The following is a 24,625-nucleotide window of genomic DNA, read 5'->3' as shown; positions in this document are numbered from 1 at the left end:
ATTATTTGACTTCGGAGTTGTGGGTCGTCGCCAGTAGCCACTGGGTTGCCGCAAAAACCTGAATGCCCTTTGCCAGTGAAATACATAACGTGGAATCGTCGTTGCACCGTTGAACGATTCTGAAACATCGGCCGAGTAAAAAGCGCACAACTTACATACATTGTTCATTACAATCCGCAGACTTCCGCAAACCCATCCGAAGAAAAAAATCAAAACATCGGTAAGAATTTACTTACATATAAATAAGCCTGGATGAGCCTACAGTCATTCTTTAAACCTCTTTCAGCAGAGCATGAAATTCGGCCATAGCAACTCAGCGCCTCCGTTCGTTCGTCAGTGTCGGCAATTAAATGAGTCCGTCAACAAGAAAGCAACTACAATGTGATTATCGGGAAGCGTTTGTGATTTCGAAAACCGCATGAGTCATGTTTAGGGTAGGTCAAATCGCGCCACTGTTAGGTTGAGAACGAATGTTATTCGAGAATTAATTCTATTTACTGAACAGTAAACGAATGTGTACACTATGGTTGTACGTCAAAGTGTAGGGTAGAAGAATACGCATCTTCAGAAGGATTGGTAATGTCGATGTACGAGTCGAGACAACATGATGGGAAGGGACAACAACACGACGATAGAGTAGACAGTAAGGAAAGGGAAATGAGACAGTTCGAGTTCATGCAGTGACAGAGCAGTCCGATGGAGTTAAAAGAATGTGTTGGTTGTACAAAAACAACATTGGGGATATACGGAGCCGAGATAGTGAGAGCGGGGAAAAGGACAAGACACAAAGACAGGATTGGGGAATTTTTGATGGTACAAGAACATATAAATATGCCTATACGGTTGCAAAAAGAAATGCAAAAGGCAGTTATGCGAAATCAGAAGTGAAGGTAGAGGACAGATATGGTAGGAAACCTCGAAATGATCGAGAGATCAAGAGGGTTAAATATGAGGAGTGAGGAGATGCAGCGGAAGAGCTGATTTAATGATACAAAAAATACACAAAAAATGGTTGATATGGAGGCATGGCAAGGGATAAGATGAACAGATGAACAAGACAATGATTGGAGCAGGATTGTTAGCAACCGAACTGATATGGAACTAATTGTACATTGCAACAGATGAAACGCGGGTTGCAGCTAGCAGAAAAAGGGATTAAGTGCGAAAAGAATGTATGGAATTAGCAGGAGAATTATGCAATGAAAACGAATGACATAGTATACCGTATAGCTAAAAAAAAAAGCAGATAGTTCAGATGAGGAGGGTTTACACAACAGCAGAAATTTCAATGAAGCTACTCCATTGGAGCCATTCCTCCGTTTTCTTCCGATTTGGACTGTGCAGTGGAAAAACGATATCCGCCGACGATGACCGGGGTGATTGTTTGAACGAAGAAGACGAAACCTCGCGGTGCGAAGAATGTTCAAGGTCCATGAAACTGGTATATTTCTTAGGAGGAGCGTTCGAAGGAAACATCGACATCGTCTTGCTACGCACTCGCGGCTCGGATTTGACGGAAGATCCGAAGCCGTAGCTCGAGTTGGAGCGAGTATTGGACCTGCGGCGTTGCATTCGACTCGGAGCCGAATAAGAAGATGTCGAATAGGAGAATGAGCGGGAATACGCGTGAGATCGGGATGGACTCAGTGGAAGGATATCTTCCTCGTCGTCGTGCTGGGAAGGAGCAGAATACGAATGACGGTGTGTTGAGCTAAAATCGATGTCGAGATCGACGAAGTCCGCATCTTCGTTAGAATCCATATCCCATTCGTCCTCGGAAGAATCCTCGTCGTCGGACAAGGACATAAAGTTGCTCGTCGTCTCCTCTTTAATACCACCAAATTTGAACGAAGCCAAGGCGGTTTGGGACCGACCTTCGAGTCGGGCAAGAGCATCAGATCGTTTGGTTCGGCGATAGTTGGTCGAGACGGTGGAGGAAGCGGTTCTAGTAGATGTGTTGCGAGTAAGGTTGGTTATGGTTACCGATTTGGACGGGCCAGCGATTGCATTGGAGTGAGATGGAGGAAGAAGAGTGGAGGAAGCTCTACTAGTGTTCGGAGCCGGTAGCGCAGGTAATGCGTCGGCGTATTTAGGGATCGGCTTCTGAGACGGAAAGTTTTGCAAAGATGGACGGGAACGAAGTGTATGCAGAGATGGTGCACTGCGGCCGTTTTAGGAAGACGACATTATGAGTACAGGATTATTTGGACGTACCGTAAAGAACCCGCGCCAGCTAAATCTAAAGATAAAAATGATCGCTCTTTGTGAAATTGTTCCACACTGGCAGTAGGAGACGAAGTATCTGGGAGACTACCTCGGCGACGAAAGTCGACCTCATAGAAAAATCCTTCCTGGGCCTCGTCGGTGGCGTTGGGTGTAGACGAAGGGTAGGGAGGCACCAAGCCCGACATGAAGAACTGTGAATACGGAGAACCAGTGCGAAACATTTCTGCAGAAGAGTTGGAGAACTGGGGGGGTCCAGGTTGAACTGGCAGTGGAGGTACGAGCTATAAGTATCCAACCAATTAGTCGCGCCACAAAGAATCTATATGCACACACGAGGCCAAAGCCACAAGAAAAAAGTCACTCAATGTCAGTGAAGTGAACAAGATTTAATCGGGGTTTTTAATATTAGCGTGGGAATATTGGCTAGGCGACTAAGTCACAAACCTTTTCGGGGATGTGCCTGTCACAGTTATACGGACGCGTTTCCGACTTTGCCGATTAACCTTCTGTCCTGGAGTCCCGTACCCGACGCGCTCGCCCTTCGACCGTTCGTCAAGGCAACAGTCTTAGTCTACGAGAGTGAAAATCTCGAGAATCAAAGCTGCGACTGTAGCACTATAGGCAAACCAAGGCAAATTACTAACTTCCTGCTTTAAATTGACATGAGGATATTGACATGATCTTCGGAACTGATCATCTTCCCGCAAAAAAGAGCCCATTGTTCTCATTGTAAGAACAAAGGGAAATATCTTCATCGTTGTAACATCACTTTCTTCCACCCTCCGTAGGCATTGAGTCCATATCACAAAATTTCACCCGAACTTCACTGACTCATGATTCATAGCTCTTTTTGCCGCCTGTGCCCTACGCACGCATGTACATATACCAGCAAATTCCACGCCTACGCCTCCTAAAATTGTTATCACACGTCGGGATGATTCGACTTCAGAAGCAGCACTGGAGTCTCTCAGGTTCGCTTACCTTCTCACTTGACTCATCGTCGTATTTTATCGTCCCGGATCCCGATATTTCGACCAATTATGGCCAATAACCCGAGCCTATGAACGTCTATGAACGTATGTATTCAATGTATACATTCCAAGTCATCCCGGATCCTCCCTCATTGACATTTGTGACGCGAATTTGTGCATCTAATCACAGCTAATCACATACATATCCGGATGCTTTTGCAGAGCGGGGAGGAGTTCAGGGTCGTCGAAAAGATATGTTTTGGTTCGATGTTTCCCGATGCAGCAAAGTACCACCTGCTTTGACCTCCTGTAGTGGATCTGCGGAGCCTGAACACGACACTACGGGACCAATCGTCTTCCTTGCTAGTAGCGCCACAGACAGGATTCCAATCAGTTTGCAACATCTAGGCTGCGTTACTTACGCTGAACATGTGTGTACGTGTTGTAGGTTTTACTGTGCTGACTGTAGATTTATCGTGGATTATCATGGCCTTTTCTCCGTGATAACCGTGAAATGCATCAGCGCGCAGCCGCCACACAGTGGACCACTGATCAGTGATATTGACCCCGTGCTGGCTCCGGTGCTAGTAGGTGTGCTTCGAGACCTATTCGAGTCTATATCTCTTCGAAATTTTATACTGCAGACTGCACGGGATTGTACAAAGTCGTAAATACAGAAGTACGAAGATCTATATATCAGCTGCAAAATCCAGAAATCATCGCACCCGAGACACAACTCCAAATTGTTTTGAAGGTTGAAATGTACGGCACAGGTATGTACATTGGTGCTTGTCATGGTTCCGCCACTGGCATTGAATCTGTTAACTTATTCTCTGCAGCTCGGCATGCTTATAGACTTCGCACTAAGCTACGGCCTGAGGTCATTTGAGTTGCCACAGAAAGCCACAGAATAATCGTCATAAGGTGCCATTACAGGAAACATTCAGGAAGATTCTAGCGATAAATGACATGATCAACGCCCAAATACTTACTGTCAATCTGAGAGCACATATATGCCGACCTGAAAACCCCGGACCGTGTGGTTGTGTGTGGTTGTATGCGGTTGTAGGAGTTCCGTATGATAAGCTCAAGGGAAGAAACTAGGATCTGATAGGATATGATAGGATGGGATGGAAATGATCTGAATATCGCGAACTAAATTCAGCCGAGAGTGGAAAAATTTGCTTTATCATCTCTTCCAAGTTGATAGATCATCTATCTTGTTCTCGACCAAAACCATAGTCTGCCATCAAGTTATGCTCTTGCCTGTGGCCGCAATCCACACGGCGTTGTCGGGGATATCCCAACAAGTGAGTCGTCGACGGGGTGTTGCGACATTCTCAACTGCTCCAGTGACTGCCTCTCGAAAGTTCGAATTATTTAAAGGTAATGCCTAACTATACGTAGGGGTAGGTTATAGGTGTTTGTGGAGATTAAAACTCTTCTGTCGGAGCCGCGACAAGTCTGCCAACGTAGGCAGTTGCCAAAAGAACGGAGTTTCTGCGGAGTGTCTGTGACCTTTCTCTCCACAACTTCTGACAGCCGTCCAGTGTCCATCACCAAATGAAGATCTATTCGCAAAGAACAACCCGTATTTTTCGCTCTCTTCCTAAAAGGCGTGACTGACCACTGGCTGACCACATGCATTCCTTGAAAATCTATTCGCCTCCTGCTCACCTTGCGACTCTTAGGTCTTTTGGAAGGAAAGGGAAGTATTAGAGTATTTCCGCTGGCAGCGGGGTCTGGGGGATGCAATCATCCAGCTTGAATCTCTAGAAGCTTGGGTCAGGGCTTATTGCCCTCGCGCTCGTCGACACGACGTCGGGTCTGACTTGATATGGTAAACTCCGCGTCAACCGAAGTCCTCCTCGAGGCAAAATTTGTTACACCGTGCGCTCTCATGTGCCTGCGGACCTTTGGACATAACTGATGTGAATACGGCCAGTACGCATTCTTCCGCTTATTTCGCGCCCTTTCCTGCTTCGAAAATCAGATTATACAGGATTGTTGCTTGGTTGTCACTCAATTTGTCAATAAGGATAACATCCATTAGCACGGTGCCGGACCTATAGCAGCTGTGAGTGGTAATTTCCTCAAAGAAATTCGAACCCACAATTGACGTCGATGGAACCACTTTGTCCAGAATGCCACCGTTATTACTCGAAACCCTCATCACCTTCAGAGTTTGGAGAATCTCCTCAACTGCTTGAGAGAACGTGAACTGCCAAGGAAAAGAGTCGAAGCCCGTACAAATCGCCAGGATGTCGACGGTGGCATGCATCATCTGTTCTTCTCTGCCAACCATCACCCATCTGTTTTTCGATTGTTCTTATGAAATCTTCGTTTGAGCGAGAGCACACAAGTACTTACTGTGATCAAGCCTTTTATAGGACTTCCTTTTATGAAAGATTTTGAATGGAGAACAGGTGACTAGTAACTGTTCGGTTCATTCCTCGTCGCATAGGGGCTCGAGAAGTATAGATTCGAAGGCCAATATAATACATACGCTCAGTATTTGACAATTCGAATAGGACACACCATTGACGTTGTCCGAAGTGTGTCCAATTATCATTACCAAAAAGCAGGGAAGAATTTTGAAAGTGCAAAAACGTTTGCCTCCTACCAGATTCGAACTAGTGACCTCTCCATATAGCAATACGAGTGGAACGCTCTACCACCTGAGCTAAGAAGGCATGCCAAACGTTGAGCTAAGAAGGGACGTAATCGAAGTGTACACGATGGTACTTTCAATCGACATCCCGTGAGATCGCCTTATTCAGAGTCCACCGAGTGACCACCGTCTGGCAGCCCCCAGCCGGCTTTGACAAAAAGTTCCACCAAGTCAGGACCCAGGCATTATCATAAAGTGCACCGCGGACCTTCTGTTTTAACATGCATTCGCATGTGAGCCTCCTTCGTCCGGCTCGGAGGGGGCCGAAGGCCCCCTCCGTTCCAGGTACATCTCACATGTGGTGCTCGCTTCGAAATTCTAGTTTCGAGGGGTGTCGGTGCTGGCGCACCTTCGTAAAACAATTATCAAGACACTGTAAGATATACTGAGTAAGTAAGAATGTACAAGGTAATGGAAGATAGACACTCGCGACTCGCGACTGAATTCGATGACGAGGATTTACAGGGGATTACCAAAAACGGCGGTGGCTGTGACCTCGTGGGATTTGCGAATATAGAATTGACGAAATTTTTCACCTATGGCCAGGATTGCTTCGCTTCGCTCGCAATCAAACCCGTACCCACATCTACATACAGTACTGCCTCTGTCGCGTTCTCACTTCGAGCACCCTGCAGGGCATATTATGCACTTTCGTCCGATTCCTGCCGCTTTACACATCGCTGATTGTTTACTGTGATTAATGAGGCATCGCATTTCGGTTTTGACGTTGTGTATATCGTCATCGTGAAGGCGACTGCATCCTGATTGGGTCGTAGTGTCCTTTTCGGTAATTCTGTTGTTAGACTTAGCTTTTAGGTGGCGTATGTGATCGTGGATTAAGGTCGAGAAGGGTTGAGAAGGTCGAAAAACGTTAACGTCCTGCAGCTGAGCGGATTCGTTGTCGATCCATTTGCGCTCTCTATGGCAGAATGAGACCTTTTCCTCACGTCGCGTGGTAAAAGGTTATATGGACACTAGGCCCAGTTCCTTGCACATTAAGAGGCGATGTGAATGAACGGTATCGATGAGGGGCCACGCTTGTACATATCGTTGCGAGACGCATACCAAGACGGAAGAGGATGTTCCAGCTAGTATCAGGGCCTCGTCGATAGGCGGCGAATTTTGGTCAACATTTACCTCTACAAAGATTTTAACCTGAGAATTGACATATCAAGTGGTATAAATATCGTAGTATATTGGATTCGTTCGACGATCTCACCTAAATATAACAACAGCGTAACAGAGAACAAGTCTTTCGCGCTTTTCCGAATTCACACCGCTCTGTTTCTTTTCAGTCACAATTACAAGTGATTGCCTGCGCTGCAAAAACGTCGAGTCTTTAATCCCCCGGAAGCAAGGTATCAATCGCGCAAAAGTGAAGTAAATTGAAATGGCTGTCCGATGGTTTATGATACAGTGTTGACAGGTACACGATAACTAAGGGAAAATGGTAAAAAATTAGTGCACACAGTCTGAAAATGTATATTCAAGACTCACTATGACAAAAATTCAACGTACGATCATCTGTTTATGACTTCTTTGGATCTGTAAATTGCTCGTCTGATGCATGCTCTGTAAATTCTTCTTCACCATGGTCCACATTGAGTGAAGCTGCGACAGTCATGAGCCTGCAAGTCAAGGTAAATCGTGATCTTCGCGCAACTCGGTGTTCATTACGCACATTGCCGCATCTAATCCCACAAAAGTGCGCATTGCGTGCAGATCCTGCTGAAGGAGCTCGCAGAGGTTGGACGTCTGCACTAGCGCCCGGTTCATTCTTCCGAAACTGCCTGCAAGTTGAGTGTAGAGTCGCTCTTTGGCTTGAGTGGCGCCTGTCACTTGTCCAGAGCTCTGCATTGCAGAAGGAAAAGAGGAGTGAAGACTGTGAAATTGACATCACGTGCCACCCAGCTAACTTTGGCTTTACCCAGTTAGGCAGTCTATAAAATCACGGTACATATTGATTCTTATTCTTATATACATACTTGAGGTGAGAAGCGTCCTTAAATGATGATTTCGATACTTAGAATGCAGTCCAGGTAAATGCGGTGGGGCGTAACAATATTTAATCTTGAATATAAAGCAAAGATGGGCGATAGATGATCCCTAAGGACAGACGAGCCCCATGAGAACGCTTAATGTAAATGGAATCGCTCCAACAGTCCCGCAATGGGATTAGACGGCGCCGCAGCATGCTGTGATGGAGGGCCCTGAGCGTAATCCGGGGGAGCTGAGAGACTAGGCGGCGAAGCAGCAGAGTGCGTACTGGAGTAGTTGGGAGGCGGAGGAGGTGCAACGTAAATCATGGGATTATTAAGCTGTGATGGAGAGGGTGAAGGCTGATAAGGGTGTACTTGGTGAGATCGTACATGAGAAGCAGGGGGAGATCGGGAAGGACGAAATAGTTTGGATTTTGGTCTTGCGGAAAAGGGAGAAGACAAGGCTAAGATAAATAAGGGCAATTAGAAATGTTGAATTATGACTGAGAACAATACAAGGACAGACCATCATTCTTTTTGGGAGAATGCTCTTTGTCATTCGATGTACCTCCAGGTTTGAGGGGTTGAAGCTCTGGCATAAGAATCTTGCTAATATGAATACATAGACTACTCGGTGGGACATAAGCCGCAGGCTTTTTCCCTTTATCAGCATCATCCAAGTTAATCCTCTTTGGGCCTTTCTTGGCTTCAGCATCGTAAATCACATATTGATGTAGATCGTCTTCTAAACCTGCAAAAGCTGTGGAAGACCTTACATGAAAAGAAAGAAAGCATACCAGCTTTGTGCCGTATCCGTTTGGTTTCTTCGGCAACTTGGACAACTTTTTGTACCTCGAGACTAGTATGAGATTTTATCATGACAAACAGTACTGCATCGTCCTAATGAAAAGCTTGTTGAGTGAGGACTACCGGAAGAAGGATACATGGCACCTGAAGAAGGTTCCAGCAATACTGCGCATAATCATTTACGCTACCCTCAGCTTCTACCGTGACTTCGTTGAATTCTCCTCGGATGGCGTGCAATTCTGCAATACGATCGACACCGGCCTTGGGTTCAGGTCTAGGAGGTGGCGTTGGAGGCTCCAAAAGAATGGGAGCACTTGAAGAAGGCGTAGTTGTAGGTGAAGGTGAAGAATTAACCTTCGGGGAGTGATAAGTATCGTTTGAGTCGTGGAATGTTAACAAAGCGGTCAAAATGACAATTTCCAGGCCTTTACGGTCGTTGATATCGAATCTCGAGGAACGTCAGTGCATACGGTCCGATCGACTCCGCTGGTAAAAACTCACCGGTTCAAATTATAATCAAGCACTTGAACTGAACTGCTCTTCAACCGACCTGCAGGCTCCTTTGTAATAGCAACTAGAACTGGCGGATCTGGCTTTCGAATCATGTAGCATTCTTCTCGCTTCCATTCGAATTCGTGGCTGTCGATATGTAAAAAATCGGATACAGTTCAGTATATCCATTGACGATTCGCACTTTTCCCATTGAAAAGACCATTTGAAGGATAGTGTCCCTGTGTATTTGAGTTCTACGGCGATGGTTGGATTACAAAGCTCCAAGGTTTTGACTTTACTGGTTGTGCTTGGTGCGCTGGCAGTTACGAGCAAAGATTCAGAAGCAAAATCTACAAGGAAGTATGTATCACCAATTGCGATTAAAAAGCATATCCTGAGACACACCATACACTTCTACTTTGTATATTGACGCGGGAACACGCTGCTTGCGGTAATGCACTTGACCAGTTGAATCTACCAAGTCTATGACATTGGGGTCGATTATGCTTGGAGTTACGATGAGAGTAAAGAGATTTTGATCTAAAGACATCGAAGATCGCTTTCAGAAATGCTGCTCAACGTGAGAACTTTTGATGCCCGTAAGCTGCCGCCTCAATGCGATTGCTCTCATTCTCCAGGTGCGCAGAGTGGATGCCTTGATTACTCCATAGGCTAATTGGTCAATTAAGTACTAAGCTTTCAAGTTCTACATGCTAATAAGATCCCCTCAACTACGTTCCGCTTTCAGGCTCAAAGGCTAGCTCAAAGGTGTCGCTTCTTTACAAGGTTTAGGCCCGGGCGAGTATATATTCGCCCTTATTTACCGTTCATTGGCAAAATTTTAGCTCGATATCGGAAAGTCATATCCACTGCAAGCGGCCCCAACGCTGAATCGCGATGGCGACATTATGCCAGCCATTGGCCCATTGGCAGCTCGTGTCGAATGAATGCCGCGTTTCTGAATAAACTTCCACCCTTCCTGTTCTACCCCAGTTCTACCCCCTCTTCTGTCGTTTTAGCTTCACATTGTTGGCGCTTGCATGCTCGACGAGTCTATGTTTTAGATTGTTGCCCATTCACTTCAAGTTGTGCACAAATAAGCGGAGTTATGTATTCAGTCCGCACCTTCTGGGACCCTTTAAATTTTCCACAGAGACCTTGCCGTCGACAATCCGACATATACTATCTTCAGGAATCTACTGAAGTGTAGGCAAGCTCACAGTGCAGCAATTCTTGAGCTCCCTTCGAATTTTGACCGCGGGTAATCCATGAATTTCAGCGTAACGTTCTCAAAAGTGCCGAGTGCTGTTGTCAGTGGATTGATTGACCAATAGTCGGTTGCTATCAGTTACGAGAGCAAAACCGAATCTGCAGAGCTCTGGGATGTAGAGTGGACCCATCGTTGACACGTGTGTTGTTTTACTAAGGTTCGTTCAAACTTCAGATCTTACTCAGTGTGTATGCGGTGACCATTTCATACTTTCACAATTCCGCATAGAAAATTCCCCCAACATCCTCGTTCTCGCCGCACGGGGACCTCACAAAATCGCGTTGTCGATTGGAGGAGGAACCTTTGCTGATCGATCGGGCAGGGCACTCTATATCACCCTAGTTTTTCTGGTTGAGGTTATTCGTTGCTGAACTTTGATGACTCCACTTGCGTGCCAGTGGGGTTCTAGAGTAGCTCTATTCGCATGTGCTCTCCTCATAAATACCCCACAGCTGTTTATTCTCCCTCAGGTTCCATCAGCATTAGTTCCAATCCACGATGTCAAATCCGTTTCATTTGGACCTATATCCTAATCTAGAACCATTCATCGATGGATTTACAGTGCCCTTACAAGGATTGGACAATCGAGTCTACCACATAGAAGAGCAATACACGAATAAAGCTATTTACTTCGAAGAAGGCAGATGGGAGGGAAAGGGAGTGCGAGCTGAACTTCATGAGTTGCAACACGCTGTATCAGGGCGAAAGTCAGTTTCTCTGATATGTTCTCCTTCCTGACCTTGAATTTATTTCAGATATGCTGAGGTAGACAGAAGATCAATCGATCCACCTCCAGTTGTTTTGCTTCGTTTGTTTGAACGTACGCCCCCTGGTCAATATGGGTCTCTAGAGTATGAGATCCCCAATTACGAGTAAGTCTCGATTGACTAGTATTCTTTAGCTGCTGAGTTCGCTACTGATTTCGGAATTGCGACGACACTAGAAACATCGGGACCATGGGACTCCTATGTGCTGTGGATCTGATACCTGACAATGAATCTCATAGTGGGGACTCGGAGCGCGTCCATCCTTTGTCCTTTCCCGGAAATGCCCCAGTAGCCGAGTCAGAAATCGCCCGACTGACTACGAATGTTCTCATCGGGTCCAAGGTGGTTCAGCCGCATCTCATAGAGCGCAATGGCCAAAAAAATCTGATGTTTGTCTTCTCCGTGAGTGTTGGAACGACTGACTCGGATTCGGAGATACTGAAGTGATTCATTCAACAGGACCTTGCCGTTAGAAATTTGGGTTATTTTAGACTTCGCTACAGATTCTTCGATTTGGTTTCGACTGCAGTGCCAGGTAAAGATACGACGATCCAAGCCGAGTGTATTGGGGGTAGATTCAAAGTCTTCTCCACAAAAGATTTTCCTGGCTTGCAGGTATCAACAGAGTTGACGAAAGTGTGTCTGCGCCTGGTCTACGCGATAAATCGGTGTGATTCGTCTCATTTTGTTTGCAGATACTTTCGGCACAAGGAGTACCCTTGAATGTTAGGAACTCAGAACGTAAACCCAAGACAAGAAAGCATGACCGCACATAACCAAAAATTGATGGGGAGAGACGAAAAAGATTTAGGTACTGGGTAAGAGTTTTAACGTCGGACACAGGCCGGGTGAGTAACGAGTTGTAAATGTATTCCGCCAAGTAATGAAAATAAGTTTGGAGATAGCAAAAAGAGAATCAGGGTGAATCAATGTGAGGATCCGGAGGACATAGCATAGAGAGAGCTTCAGAAAAAGTAAGCATGATAATGGGGAGGCGATTCGAATGTATGCGCATATATCCTCAGCGCTGCGCAGTGATAAGCAGTGTCTTGGTACTGCGATCTCACACCTAGGGCACACCTGATGATTCACCGAATTCGATTGGATACCGTTAGCTGTTTGAATCCAGGTCGTTGAGTTGGGACCACTCTTGAATTCAGCCATGATGAAGTCCTATCGTTCGAAAGGACTTAAGGGAATAACTCACCAGATTTCTTTCTAATCGTTCACCAAGGTTTGATCACGTGCGAAAGTGGGCCATTGCGCTGCGCGCGTGGCAAGAACGAGTTTCATTGTTAATATCCCTGCTAATATGTGAGTCAATCAAGAAAGGGCGCACCCCATCAATATTGAATGATATAATACAAGGTGCACTGTTCAATATGTGTTGTTTATACACTCGACTATGGCAGGTGATGCAACAAGGAATATCAGTGAACCATGATGATGCAGATGTTGGAGGTTGAATAAAAGGTGGGTGCAGTTGAGTAGCCTGTGGTCGTTGAGGTATCCACTGTGGTATGTGCCCATTTTCACAGTTCAGAGAAGCATCAAAGCATGGGCAACTAGTGTGTAACAGTTGTGCCAGTACATCCTGAGTACTTGTATAAGTACCTCATTGCAGATTTCACTGAGTTTGTACTGATCTCCGGAAATCATCGCGGACCATTTCCAATGAAGTTTCACCTAAGGCATGTTGTAAAAAGCCATCCATTATTGTAGGTAACTTCATGTATGATATTACATCTTAAATAGTTTACTTCTAGACCTGTCTCAGTATGAGAAACAAAGAGTCATACACACATGAATTATTTGACTATTTCAAAGTAGTGACTTGGGATACCTGCCGATAGTATGCATTTAATGATTTTGTATGCAGTGGCAAAGGCTACAATTTAGCAACATTTAGTGGTGATGGAATTTCAAGTGTATCAGATATGGATGCAGCATGTAAATCAGTTGCTCCAAATGGGTATTCAACATCAAACTTTGTACTATTGTTGTTTGCATAGTGCTTCACTTTCTTTGTTGGTAGGGCATGGTCAACAAGGTCTCCATCAGAGGCAGAGCACTTTGGTGCCTGCACACAGATTTGTGACAAAGGTATTGCAGTAGTTGAAAGTGATAAAGCATTTGCAGGAGATTTGCTGGTATTCTTACTCAAAGTGGTTGCAGTTGTGTCTCTTTTTATACTAGAAGCAGCTTTGCACCCTACCTGAGTTTTAGTTGATCCTATAATGGTCCAGGGCAATGGATCATCTTTTTGTTGAACCTTTAGGTAAGGCTTCTTACTAAAGTTTTTCTGTTCATTTTGTAGGGGGGAAGTTGAGCTTGGCCATCTCCCACAGTCATGTGCTAGTAACAATTATATCATTATTACTTTGTGTTGGTGGCAAGAACATCATTCAAGGTATTGCTGTCATGCCTTGGCTACAACCAGGACAGTCCCAGTACCAGCCACACGCTTTCACACTTCCGATCCATCTCGGGACCTCCCCAAGACAGTACTACCATTCCCCCGCTTCCCATTAAACCAAACATCCTGATGACTTCCCCGACACGCGTAACTCCCAACACACATAAGAAACCCTCCTACCACCAACCCCATTAAGTACTAATCTCGATTACCTGCCTCATGGCCCCTGATGTTCCCTTGTTCACTTTCCATACCTATTTAAGTAGCTCTGCAATGTCCCCAAGCCCCAGCTTGGTATATTTTGAACACACACCCTTTTGCATAGGTCCAGTCCCTGTCCCTTTGTACCTGCTAACTATACAGATTTCTCTTACTCTCTGTTTCTTTATCTCTGTTTTTCTACTACTATCTCGTCTCTACGGTCGTCTAAACAATCCAATACACACTTTTACCTCACGTCTAAGCAATCTGAGTGAGTCTTTGAGCTCCCTCAACCAATATTAAAGCTCCCCAAAGGTCTATCGTTTTGGTGAGCTAACCTCCCCAAGTGCTCCACAAGCTCAGGGACCTTGATCTAGCTAACATTGAAGCTATCCCCTATGTTGAACTACATACCGCTTCTCCGTTACTACCTCCAACACTTGAGGACGTCTGCCTCTACCTCCACTTCCCGGGCTCACACTCCATCGGGAGCTCTTACATTCGGAACTCACTACAGCTATGATCTGTAACAATCCTGTGCTGTCAATCCTATCTACTACAACTCGTACGATGTAACCGTCCAATGTTCCCTAGCTCCTAGCAGCCTTTAGCCCATTTAATGTCCTAGGGACCTCCCAGGACCTCCTAGGAACCTCTTCAAAGGTCAACCCTTTCAATCTGAACTACTCATAGGTCATTCCCGTCCTCAGTCGTGGTTCCCGTAGCTCCCTTCGAGCTCCAGCTTGCTCCTAGCACACTACAACATAAATCCCTTATACCAAAACCTACCCTAAGACCCATTCTGACCCAGGTCTTACAATTGCTGCTGAATCTGCATCTGTATGGAGAATTCAAGTGATAGAGGCCCAGTTTTGGGAACAAAAAAAATTGTGACTAAACTGAGTTTGTCAAATGGTGTTTTATGGTGCAATCGGGTATAACACAACCAATTTGGAACAACTGAATTATCTCACGTGAATTTATTTAAATTTCTTATCCCTATTACAGAAATGCATATAATGATAGAGGGAACAAAACTGTAAGACCGATTTTTGATACCTTCAAAATTGAGGAAATAAGTTCCCACCAAATGGCGCATTTCCAAAATAGGAAGCTATTAGGGTTAGGGTTATGCTTATAATCCTTTTACTTTTTTTATTGTCTCTCATCATACCTTGATAAATATTACATTCACATTATTTTCAAGTCAAAAGCTTTTGATTGCATGCTTGGGCACTATTTGTGACTCTCAGAACTGTTGTTTCTTGGTCAAAATAAACAAGTGTAGGCACAAAATTTTTTCGCTGACCCCAAATGGCGCCTGTTCGTGATTGGTTGTGTTATACCCGATTGCACCATAGGCACATTGGTTCCCATAACCTATGAAATACTCATGAAGATAAATAACATGCATCCGCATGTGAGCCTCCTTCCTCTGTTCCAAATATGTCTCACATGTGGTGCTTGCTTTGAAATTCTAGTTTCGAGGGGTGTCGGTGACATGCCTAAATTTTGGCTAGACGTCTATGCTGTGAATTGTGACATTTTCACGTATAGATTTGTATTGAGAGGACTGTAATTGAGACCCAGATTGACAGTCAAAGTCAATACTGAATCAGTCTAATAAGTTGAAGGGACCATATACCCATACTACCACAAGTTGGTTAGTTTACCCATCCCCGATACTACCTTCGGATGACAGTCTACCTGTTTGTCAAGCAGGATTATACCAGACTCGAACTACATCCGAAGGATGACCATTCACGTATGACATACCAAGGGTATTCTTATTGGACCTTACACTGGCAGGAGTTTGGAAGAACTTACTCAAGTGACCATGAACCGAGGATTGACTCGAAATGACTTTCTAGAACTCAGGAATTATCAAATGCTCCTTCTAGAACGAGATCATGCATTAATCTAAAAGACTGCGATTTAGTCTAATGGACCAATCAAGTTGCATGGTTGAGGAAAATGACTAGAAGAACGATCGAAGTACTGCGAGGCTCCGAAGACATATCAAATGAATGTCAAAGAGTCCTGATGTAGAAAATATTGAAGAATGCAATTAAATGAATACTATGCGCAACTCCCTTGAAAGAGTATAGGCACAATAGGTGTCTATTGAAAGAGAGAAGCAATTAGTTTAATCCAGATGAATCAGATTGATAGGATTAGAATCGAGGAGAGCTGATTTGCCTCCGGACGAGGTGACAAACAATTGAAGTAAGTGTTGAACAGCAATGACAGTTGAACACCATTCGAGTCATCCTCCAAAAACAATTAAATTAAATGAATATCAAAGTACCTACCTATGTTTGGAGGTATACTAGAATCTTGGAACCAATATGGGCCAAATAAGGACATGAAGATTCAAATTAAATGGTATCTGACCGAGTGTAGAAGTTTCCTTGCGGTTCCGAACGTTTATTGTATTAAATTAATTGTACTATGCGACTCTATATTCTGTATGCATAAATAGCGATCCGATGTATCTGGAATACAAGTGATTTTGGGACGACGTTGCAGTGCTAATCCGTAAAAAGGAAAGACACACTCCCGCCAGACTGAAACCTCTTCGCTAGCAGCCATTTGGGCCCGGCACTTGTGAGTATAGGAACATTGTGTTCTGCTCCTTGTGACTGCGAGAAGTATATCCAGTTGTTGGATATTCTTCGAACTTAGGATCAGTCGTTGGTCTTAAGGGCAAATCACACTGTGTGGTTGTGCCAGCACATAGTTCTAGCCCTCCGTAGGGGTCTGTGTGTTTCGGTTTTAATTTACTTTGATTCAAACCCCCAATTCTTGATATACCCAAATCAATACAAACCAAAGCACAAATCGTGCTGAATCTACCTTGATCAAAGGAATATATCGAATCCTTAGAACGATTCAAATTGATTGATCAAAGCTTTGCGGAACCTTTGCCAACGCTACCCCTTGCTATTAAATAAATTTGATAGCAGTGAACTCGCATATTGTGTATTAGATTGGTTGGTTGGAGTGCCCATTAGATTCCTTCCTTTCTCTTTCACACAAAAAACGAGGCAAGCTCGTTACCGGATCGTCGGGGTCGACAGGAGGGTCTTGATCATTGTGATCACCGGCATCCAGATCGAAGTGAGGAGGCGGGTCACGAGGAGATTGTGATGTAGCACGACGTTGAGGTTGCTTTCCAGTACGACGAGCTATGGCTTGGAGGATACTGTCAAGTCCATGCCGCGGGCCTCCATTCCGCCGCTTGGTACTCCGAAGATCTGCTCTTTATTGTAATCTCACTCTTATTGTTCTTTCTCGCTACACATACCCTTTCGTTCTAGTCTCTCATTATTGTCTTTTACTCTTTCGTTCTAGTCTCTCCTTATTGTCTTTTACTCTACCCTGCAGGTACTACTCGTATAGCTCCTAGTAGTTAGTCTGGCGCTCCGCACCGCTGCGCCGTTCTGTAGATATAAATACTGCCTGTACGCTACTGTAGTTCCTCAGTTTAATTATCAACTTAGATCTCCCTTCTCAACTTAACTCTTCTCTAAGTCTTCAGGCTCAACACCTTGAAGTACGTTCCCCTCGACCTTAGGACTTGAACGTTCTCTGGTCCGCTCCTCGTCATCGGCGATACCGCCGCTCCGACCTGGCTGCTACTTAGCTCCTCTCTCTCTACTCTCGCTCTCCGGGGACTAACGGCGTAACGGCGGTGTTGTTAATAACTTCACTACTGTCCCATTCGTCTTCCGCACTTAGACACCTTGTAGCTTTGGCACGGTTACACGGTGTACATGATCTTAACAGATTGGAGATTCAATCCGAGTAATAGACCGGCCCCGAGCCGGAGCGACCACGGGGGGTTGTCCACGGCGAGGGGTTAAGACTCGGACAGGTTGTCCATCACTGGTATACAAAGTACTGTACTCAAATTGTTGATCTTCTTCCATGGCTTCAGGAAGAGTTGACGTAGTAGGAACTGTGGCCGGACCGAAACCGCGATTATGGCAACGTGGTTGACCGATGGCAAAAATAGATTCGGAGAAAGGGGCAAATAATTGAGCTGTAGTGAAGAAAGTATTTTCTTTGGAGTTAGCTCTAGATTGAGCTCGAGTTCTCGGAGGCATAAAAAAATGATATGTCAGTACGACGTTAATGGATTGAGTTTAATTATACTGTTAAGATCATGTACACCGTGTAACCGTGCCAGAGGCCACCAGGTGTCTAAGAGCGGAGGGTTGAGTGGGACAGTAGTGAAGTTATTAACAACACCGCCGTTACGCCACTAGTCCCCGGAGATCAAGAGTAGTGAGGAGAGATACTAGGAGCAGCCAGGTCGGGAGTGGCGGTATCGCCGGTGACAAGGAGCGAACCAGAGAACTTATAAGTCCTAAGGTTATAGTAGAGTGCTTCAAGGTAATGAGCCTGAAGACTTTAAGAGATGGACTAAGTTGAAAAGGGAATCTAAGTCGATAATTAAACTGAGGAACTACGGTAGCGTACAGGTCGTATTTATATCTACGGATTGGTGTATCGGTGCAGAGTGCTAGACTAACTACTAGGAGCTATACGTGTAGTACCTGCAGGGTAGTGTAAAAGACAATAAGGAGGGACTAGAATGAAAGGGTATGTGTAGCGAGAAAGAACAATAAGAAGGAGATTACAATAAAGGGTAGATCTTCGGAATACTGAGCGGCGGAATGGGGCCCCGAGGCATGGACTTGACACTCCCTCCATACGCATGAAGTGCATGCCAATCTCCATGATAGAGGACAGCGGATTTTGCTTGTATGGAATTTTAATAGCCATGGTGGCAGCAAAGTCATTAAAGACTGCGCCCAGACTCTTGACATTGTAAGTCTTGGCTAGATATTTCCAAAGCTTCTTAGCTGTGTCGCTGTTATCCTTGGAAAGGATGCAGATGGGGGGAGAGAGGCGGAGGTGAATATTACCAATAACCTTGGTGTCAATCTCCTTCCAGGCTTTGAAAGCAACCTCATAGTTCTTCCAGGCTTCAACACTGGCGGCATTTGCCGCAACAAGTGGAGATGGTTCACTGGGTTGGTCAATAGTAATTGCTGATTCAAGCCCTGTGGCCTGAAGGAAGGCTTCCATCTCAGGGGCCCAAATGTCATAGTTATCACCTTTAAGAGTGGTGTTAACAGCGGTGAAAAGTGCAGAAGACATTGTGATCTGGATAAAATCAACAGAAAATGTCAGCATGCGTTTCATAAACGCTTAAGACAACAGATAGAAAAAAAATGGCATGAATGTTATTGCCAGTAGTGACAAGCTGCAACATATGTCTAGCAAGCTGTCATCTACAGTGTCAAGCACTCTTGGGCGATGTTCCAGGTAAAGGTCTGTGTCAGAGACAGCAATCAAAAAGATGTGTCAATGACAACAGTAGACCAGAGAGCGCTGCGAGCTTAGAGCTCAGCAAAGTGTTCATCCGGGGCCCATAACCTGTTGAGCAGGCAAGGGGTGCATAGTGGAGACACTCTCCAGCACCATACCTGGGTAATAGAGTTTAGAGTCTCAGTGAGGCAATAAAGATGAGAGAGAAGCGAGTTGGATTCCAGTACAGGATATAGCCTGTTTATATACATAACTGTATGACAGTATTACATAAGGAAGTACTGAGGAATCTGCATATAGTAAATGATTACATATGACTTATCATAACACATGATCATATTAGTGGCATGTGAACAGCATAGCCATGTTCAACACAAAGTGCACTTGAAGCCCCTCTTGTTATAAATTTTGGATCAAAGCCCTGCAAGATAGCAGTGTTAAGGTAGCTCCTGCTATGGGACAATGCTGTATAATAAGCATGGTGGCCCTCAAGTGTATTCAAATCTGCTGTATTTACAGGTAGGCTCTGACCTTATGATGCATGAGCTGTCATTGAAAATCTCAGTAAAACATCAACCTGATTTCTGGCAATATTGATTTTAGTGTCATCAGGAAGTGACATGTACCCTTTGTTCTCCCTTCTTACAAGTAGAACATTGAGAGGTAAATGTTCTAACTTTACAGGAGATGGAGGATTATTCAGTTTGACAAATAGTACATCCAATACATTTTGTCCTGACTTTCCTTTTTACTGTGCCATGAGTGAACTGTTCCTCGCTGCCCTTTGGTGATATTGAGTTCAGTTGCAATATTGTATTATATGATGATTGGCATTCCATAATACAAAGGCAACACTGGAGAAGCATGGTGCTCATGAGTTACTGGTGGAAGCTCTCATAATATCTTCTGCAAGTCATGGCTCACTGCATTGACTTTAGACTTTTTAGCAGGTATTGAAGCTTTTTGGCTATCCTTATCTGCTTTAGTGACTATTTTATCCTTGCTGTAGAATAGTGTTAGCTTCTGTGAAGTATCAGATGCAAATCCCATTGATTCTAGTTGGTTAATCTCATCCTTTTGCTTGTTCTCACCAACAATAATTGCAGCATTTCACTATGGTGCAGCTCCAATAAAATGTTGCCCAGGCTTTTTAGCAGAAACAAGACCATCCAAGCACCTGATGTCCTCTTTTGTACAAGCTTTGTATCTCATATTCTCAAGAGCCTTTTGGAACTTCAAATCCTCAGGTGAATCACTTTGGTTTCATGTGTTCTTTCTAAATATGATAACAGTAGTTACTTGATGCCAGTGTGCTTTCCCTATTGCCATTGCACTGACCATTCAATGACGTAGGATCAGAGCCAGCACAGTGTCAGTGACTGGCTCTAGTAACAGGTGTCACCAGGTGTCACACTCAAGAAAACCTTAGATAGCAGAGCGATAAGGGAAGCAAGCAAAGTTCTGGACTAAACCAGGTAGAATAGATGAGATCAAAGCTAAGGAAATACAGCAAGTAACTACAGCTTATATACAAGTTAAGTAACCCTCCACCCTAGTAATGTCTGATACTCTGGGTCAGTGGTAAGCATGAGTAAAACATGTGTGAAACAGATAAAACCTAAGTAAAGCAATGTGTAAGTAATAAAGACTCAATCAACATGCTGCATGTGTGTTGTGAGACTACTGTGTTTGATTTAAGTAAATGAAAAGTGCATGTTATATGAGTAAGCATGAATAATAGGTCAGGTGACAATGTAAGACAAAATAAGACAAAATATGAGGTAAGGGAGATAAAAGATAAGACAAGATAAGGAAAAAGATAAGATGAAAAGAAATAATTGTAACAGTTAACAAAGTATTGAAAAGCAGCAGGAGCGTTAGTAAGGCTAAATGGTATAACCTTCCATTCGTAGGAGCCATAGCGGGTCCAAAAGGTGGTTTTTCATCCATCACCTTCTGCTATTCTGACTAGATGATAAGCATGAGTGAGGTCCAATTTGGTGTAGATTTTAGCTCTTTTCAGAGCATCGAGGAGGTCCGAGATCAATGGTAGCAGGTAGCGGTCTTTCTTGGTGATACGATTGAGACCACGGAAGTCCACGCAAAGCCAAAGTTTCCCATCCTTCTTAGGAACAAAAAATATCAGAGCACTGTGAGGTGGGGAAGATGGGGTGATGGCACCAGTAGCCAGCTGTTTGTCAATTGAGTCTTTAAAGGCAATAAGCTTCTTTTCAGACAAAGGATAAATACAACTGAGAGGTGGTGAAGCACCTTCTTCCAAGTCAATCTTCAGATTGTAAGATCTGTATTCAGGTAGTGAATCTGCAGCAATCTCATTGAAGATGTCTGCAAACTTAGCGTACTCTTCTGGAATAAATGAATGTAATGGAGGGACAGTAGGAGTGGTAGAGGAGTGGCCAGTGGTGCGGGCTGTGACCTCAGAGTGGATAGCATAAAGAAGAATAGGTTCCATACCAGCATCCTTGCAAGCCTTATTAAAGACTGCAGCACTAACAAGTGCAATGTTGACCTCCGGAGTTTCCAGTTGAGTAGCGAATTGAGAGAGCATAGGATAGGAGTAGATGGGTTCAAAGGGGAATTTGGACAAAAGAGGCTTGGGCTGCTTTGACCGAGAGCAGGAGTGAAGTGAATCCCCAGGAGGGGTTTCCAGAATTGTTAGAATGGCGAAGGTTCCGGTAATGGAACAGCAACTTTTGCATCAACAATGTTGGTGGCAGAAGGCACAGACTGTCATGAAGCAGTAGATGCAGAGTAACTAACGGAGCAGGAAAGCAGAGTAACTAAGTAAGGCGGCGAGGCAGAGTGACTAAGCAAGGCAGTAAGGTGGAGCAACTAAGCAGAGCAGAGGCAAGCTGGTCCCAGATAATGACAAAGAGGTCAAGATAAGGGACCAGGTTGTGAGGGGTTGGCTATATATACATAATCTGGTTTGCAAGAAACAGCAATGTAATACTGTACAGTTCAGGGGCAAGGAAGGTGGCTGAAGCCGGTAGAAGGAGAAGGTAGGTCAGGTGGATCAGTAATCAATGGGGGATTGACAGTGGTGGAGCATGATAGTGATGGGATGATGTATCATACAAGTAAACGCATTGAGACGGTGAGAAAAGGAAAATGATAGGGGCTGCGTACTTTGTGACATTACCCCTCTCCTTATGACTATTGCCCTCAATAGTCAAGGCTTTGCTGCTGTCGGATGCTTTTTGTGAAAGGCTCGAATAATCTTTGGTGCCTGACTGAGGTTGGGTGTGGGCTCCCAGGAGTTGTGCCCTGTGTCATAACCTTTCCACTTTACTAGATATTCCAGTACGTAGCCCCTATCATTTTCCTTTTCTCACCATCTCGACGCCCTTACTTGTATGATTACATCACTGTCAAATCCCATTGATTACTGATCCACCTGTTACCCTTCTCCTTCTACTGGCTTCCACCACCTTTCTTGCCCCTGTACTGTACAGTATTACATTGCTGTTTCTTGCAGACCAAATTATGTATATATAGCCAACCCCTCACAACCTGGTCCCTTATCTTGACCTCTCTGTCATTATCTGGGACCAGTTTGCCTCCGCTCCACTTAGTTGCTCCACCTCGCTGACCTGCTTAGTCGCTCCGCCTCACCACCTTGCTTAGTCACTCCGCTTTCCTGCTCCGCTAGTTACCCCGCCTCTGCCACTTCGTGACACTTCGGATGTAGTCCGAGTCTGGTATAATCCTGCTTGACAAGCAGGTAGTATCGGGGATGGGTAAACTAACCAACTTGTGGTAGTATGGGTATAGGGTCCCTTCAACTATTAGACTGATTCAGTATTGACTTTGACTGTCAATCTGGGTCTCAATTACAGTCCTCTCGATACAAATCTATGCGTGAAAATGTCACAATTCACAGCATAGATGTCTAGCCAAAATTTAGGCATGTCACCGTATTTGGAACCTTCCACCCTCGCCCACAATTGCGCTACTTCCACCTTGCCCTTGTACTTCAGTGTAATCTATGAAGGCGGATGGTCTCACCCAGCAGTGCTCGGATGCTCCTGAGTCTATGAACATCTTTATTATGGGTATGGCTAGCAAGTACAGTGATGAGGTACTGTGGCATACAACACATTCCTCTCTCGTTACAGTGATATAGCTAGGTAAGTCACTATCTACATCCTCCTGTCTCATCTCCTGCTGACTCGCACCCCCTAGAATGGAATTATTCTGTCTGGTTGCAGGGTCAGCACTTGACTTGGGCTGTTGGGTGGATGTAGACGTACCATACTTGCTCCCTGCCTGTGCCAACATTATGTATGTAGCCATGGGTGGAGATGTGTTTGCGTTGTTCACGTCCGCTGCACTAGTGTTTGCTCTGGTATTTGGTTTGTTGGTTTGCTTGGGCCACTGTCCTTCCATCTCGCCTCCTTTTTCCCAGCACTTCCTTGTGATGTGACCGGGTTTGCTACAGTTGTGGCAGATGATTGCCAACTTGTTGCTGGCGCAGGGTGGGTTTGAATTTGTTGGTGTGGATGCGGATACATGGAAGTGAGCTGCCATCAATGCCTTGATGCATTTCGTGTCTTGTTCCTCTTCCTTTTCGTACCAAAGCATGTGGAGATAAGTGAACACTTCCGCGCTTGTGGTCCCTGGGACACTACAGACATCCTGTTTCCATCCTGTGGGCATTGAGGATATGATGATGCAGCAGAACTGAACGTCGGTTGCGGTTCCTCCCAGGTCATGGACCTGTAAGACCTGGGTCAGAATAGGTCTTAGGGTAGGTTTTGGTATGAGGAGTTTATGTTGTAGCGTGCTAGGAGCAGGCTGGAGCTTGAAGGGAGCTACAGAAACTGCGACCAAGGACAGGAATGACCTAGTGGTGGCTGGGATAGAGAGATGTGACCCTTGAAGGGATTCCTGTAAGGTCCAGGGAGGTCCCTAAGGCGTAGGTAGAGGAGGTCGGGGTACGGAACCTAGTAGTGTTGTGTAGAAGGAGTTGTACTCGCTAGAACGTCAACGTAAGATCGAATAGGTCGTAGAGAGAATAGGTTTTGAGTGTATAAGCTCCTGAGAAGATATATGCCCGGGAGGGGAGGTCCCGGGAACTGGGGCTTAGGGGTAGACGTCCTCGAGTGTTGGAGGTGGTAAAGGAGAAGCGGCACGTAGTTCGATGTAGGGGGTAGCTTCGACGTTACCTAGATTGAGGTCCCGGAGCTTGTAGAGCAATTGGGGAGGTTGGCTCACCAAGGCATTAGGCGTTGGGGAGCTCGGAGACTCACTCAGATTGCTTAGACATGAAGTAAAAGTGTATATTTGACCATATAGACGATCGTAGAGACAGTATACAAGAGTAGAGAGAAACAGAGATAGGGAAACAGAGAGTAAACAGAAATCCATATAGTTAGCAGGTACAAAGGGACAGGGACTGGACCTATGCAAAAGGGTGTGTGTTCAAAATATACCAAGCTGGGGCTTCTGGACGTTGCGGCGC

The 24,625-nt window shown here is 44.9% G+C and overlaps 4 protein-coding genes and 1 non-coding gene across 5 annotated transcripts; 2 read left to right on the top strand and 3 right to left on the bottom strand.

The window, feature by feature from the left end:
* Nucleotides 1–1,112: 1,112 nt before the first annotated feature.
* On the bottom strand, nt 1,113–2,621 carry C8R40DRAFT_686701 (uncharacterized protein). The gene is made up of 2 exons (XM_046235868.1): nt 2,215–2,621; nt 1,113–2,161 (listed from the first exon to the last, which is right to left on the bottom strand). The coding sequence occupies exons 1-2, from the start codon at nt 2,445–2,447 to the stop codon at nt 1,267–1,269; spliced, it is 1,128 nt and encodes a 375-aa protein (XP_046090000.1). The 5' UTR covers nt 2,448–2,621; the 3' UTR covers nt 1,113–1,266.
* Nucleotides 2,622–3,286: 665 nt separating this feature from the next.
* Nucleotides 3,287–4,086, top strand: C8R40DRAFT_1066662 (uncharacterized protein; the record flags this gene model as incomplete). Its single annotated transcript, XM_046225804.1, has 6 exons — nt 3,287–3,302; nt 3,388–3,484; nt 3,511–3,628; nt 3,728–3,788; nt 3,842–3,970; nt 4,037–4,086. The coding sequence occupies 6 exons, from the start codon at nt 3,287–3,289 to the stop codon at nt 4,084–4,086; spliced, it is 471 nt and encodes a 156-aa protein (XP_046089999.1).
* Nucleotides 4,087–5,810: 1,724 nt separating this feature from the next.
* On the bottom strand, nt 5,811–5,890 carry C8R40DRAFT_t48. The gene has a single exon. It is a non-coding gene; the product is annotated as a tRNA-Thr (tRNA).
* Nucleotides 5,891–7,771: 1,881 nt separating this feature from the next.
* Nucleotides 7,772–9,763, bottom strand: C8R40DRAFT_1087811 (uncharacterized protein). Its single transcript, XM_046227387.1, has 8 exons — nt 9,552–9,763; nt 9,349–9,496; nt 9,156–9,293; nt 8,799–9,102; nt 8,645–8,747; nt 8,374–8,598; nt 8,135–8,311; nt 7,772–8,078 (listed from the first exon to the last, which is right to left on the bottom strand). The coding sequence occupies exons 1-8, from the start codon at nt 9,694–9,696 to the stop codon at nt 8,044–8,046; spliced, it is 1,275 nt and encodes a 424-aa protein (XP_046089998.1). The 5' UTR covers nt 9,697–9,763; the 3' UTR covers nt 7,772–8,043.
* A 1,151-nt stretch (nt 9,764–10,914) lies between these two features.
* On the top strand, nt 10,915–11,959 carry C8R40DRAFT_1166880 (velvet factor-domain-containing protein; the record flags this gene model as incomplete). Its single annotated transcript, XM_046230922.1, has 5 exons — nt 10,915–11,123; nt 11,172–11,288; nt 11,360–11,585; nt 11,643–11,819; nt 11,879–11,959. The coding sequence occupies 5 exons, from the start codon at nt 10,915–10,917 to the stop codon at nt 11,957–11,959; spliced, it is 810 nt and encodes a 269-aa protein (XP_046089997.1).
* Nucleotides 11,960–24,625: the final 12,666 nt, after the last annotated feature.

This window comes from Lentinula edodes (genome assembly GCF_021015755.1).
Source record: "Lentinula edodes strain Le(Bin) 0899 ss11 chromosome Unknown C8R40scaffold_5, whole genome shotgun sequence".
NCBI classification, from domain to species: Eukaryota; Fungi; Basidiomycota; class Agaricomycetes; order Agaricales; family Omphalotaceae; genus Lentinula; species Lentinula edodes.
This window is presented reverse-complemented; position numbering and strand designations above follow the sequence as displayed.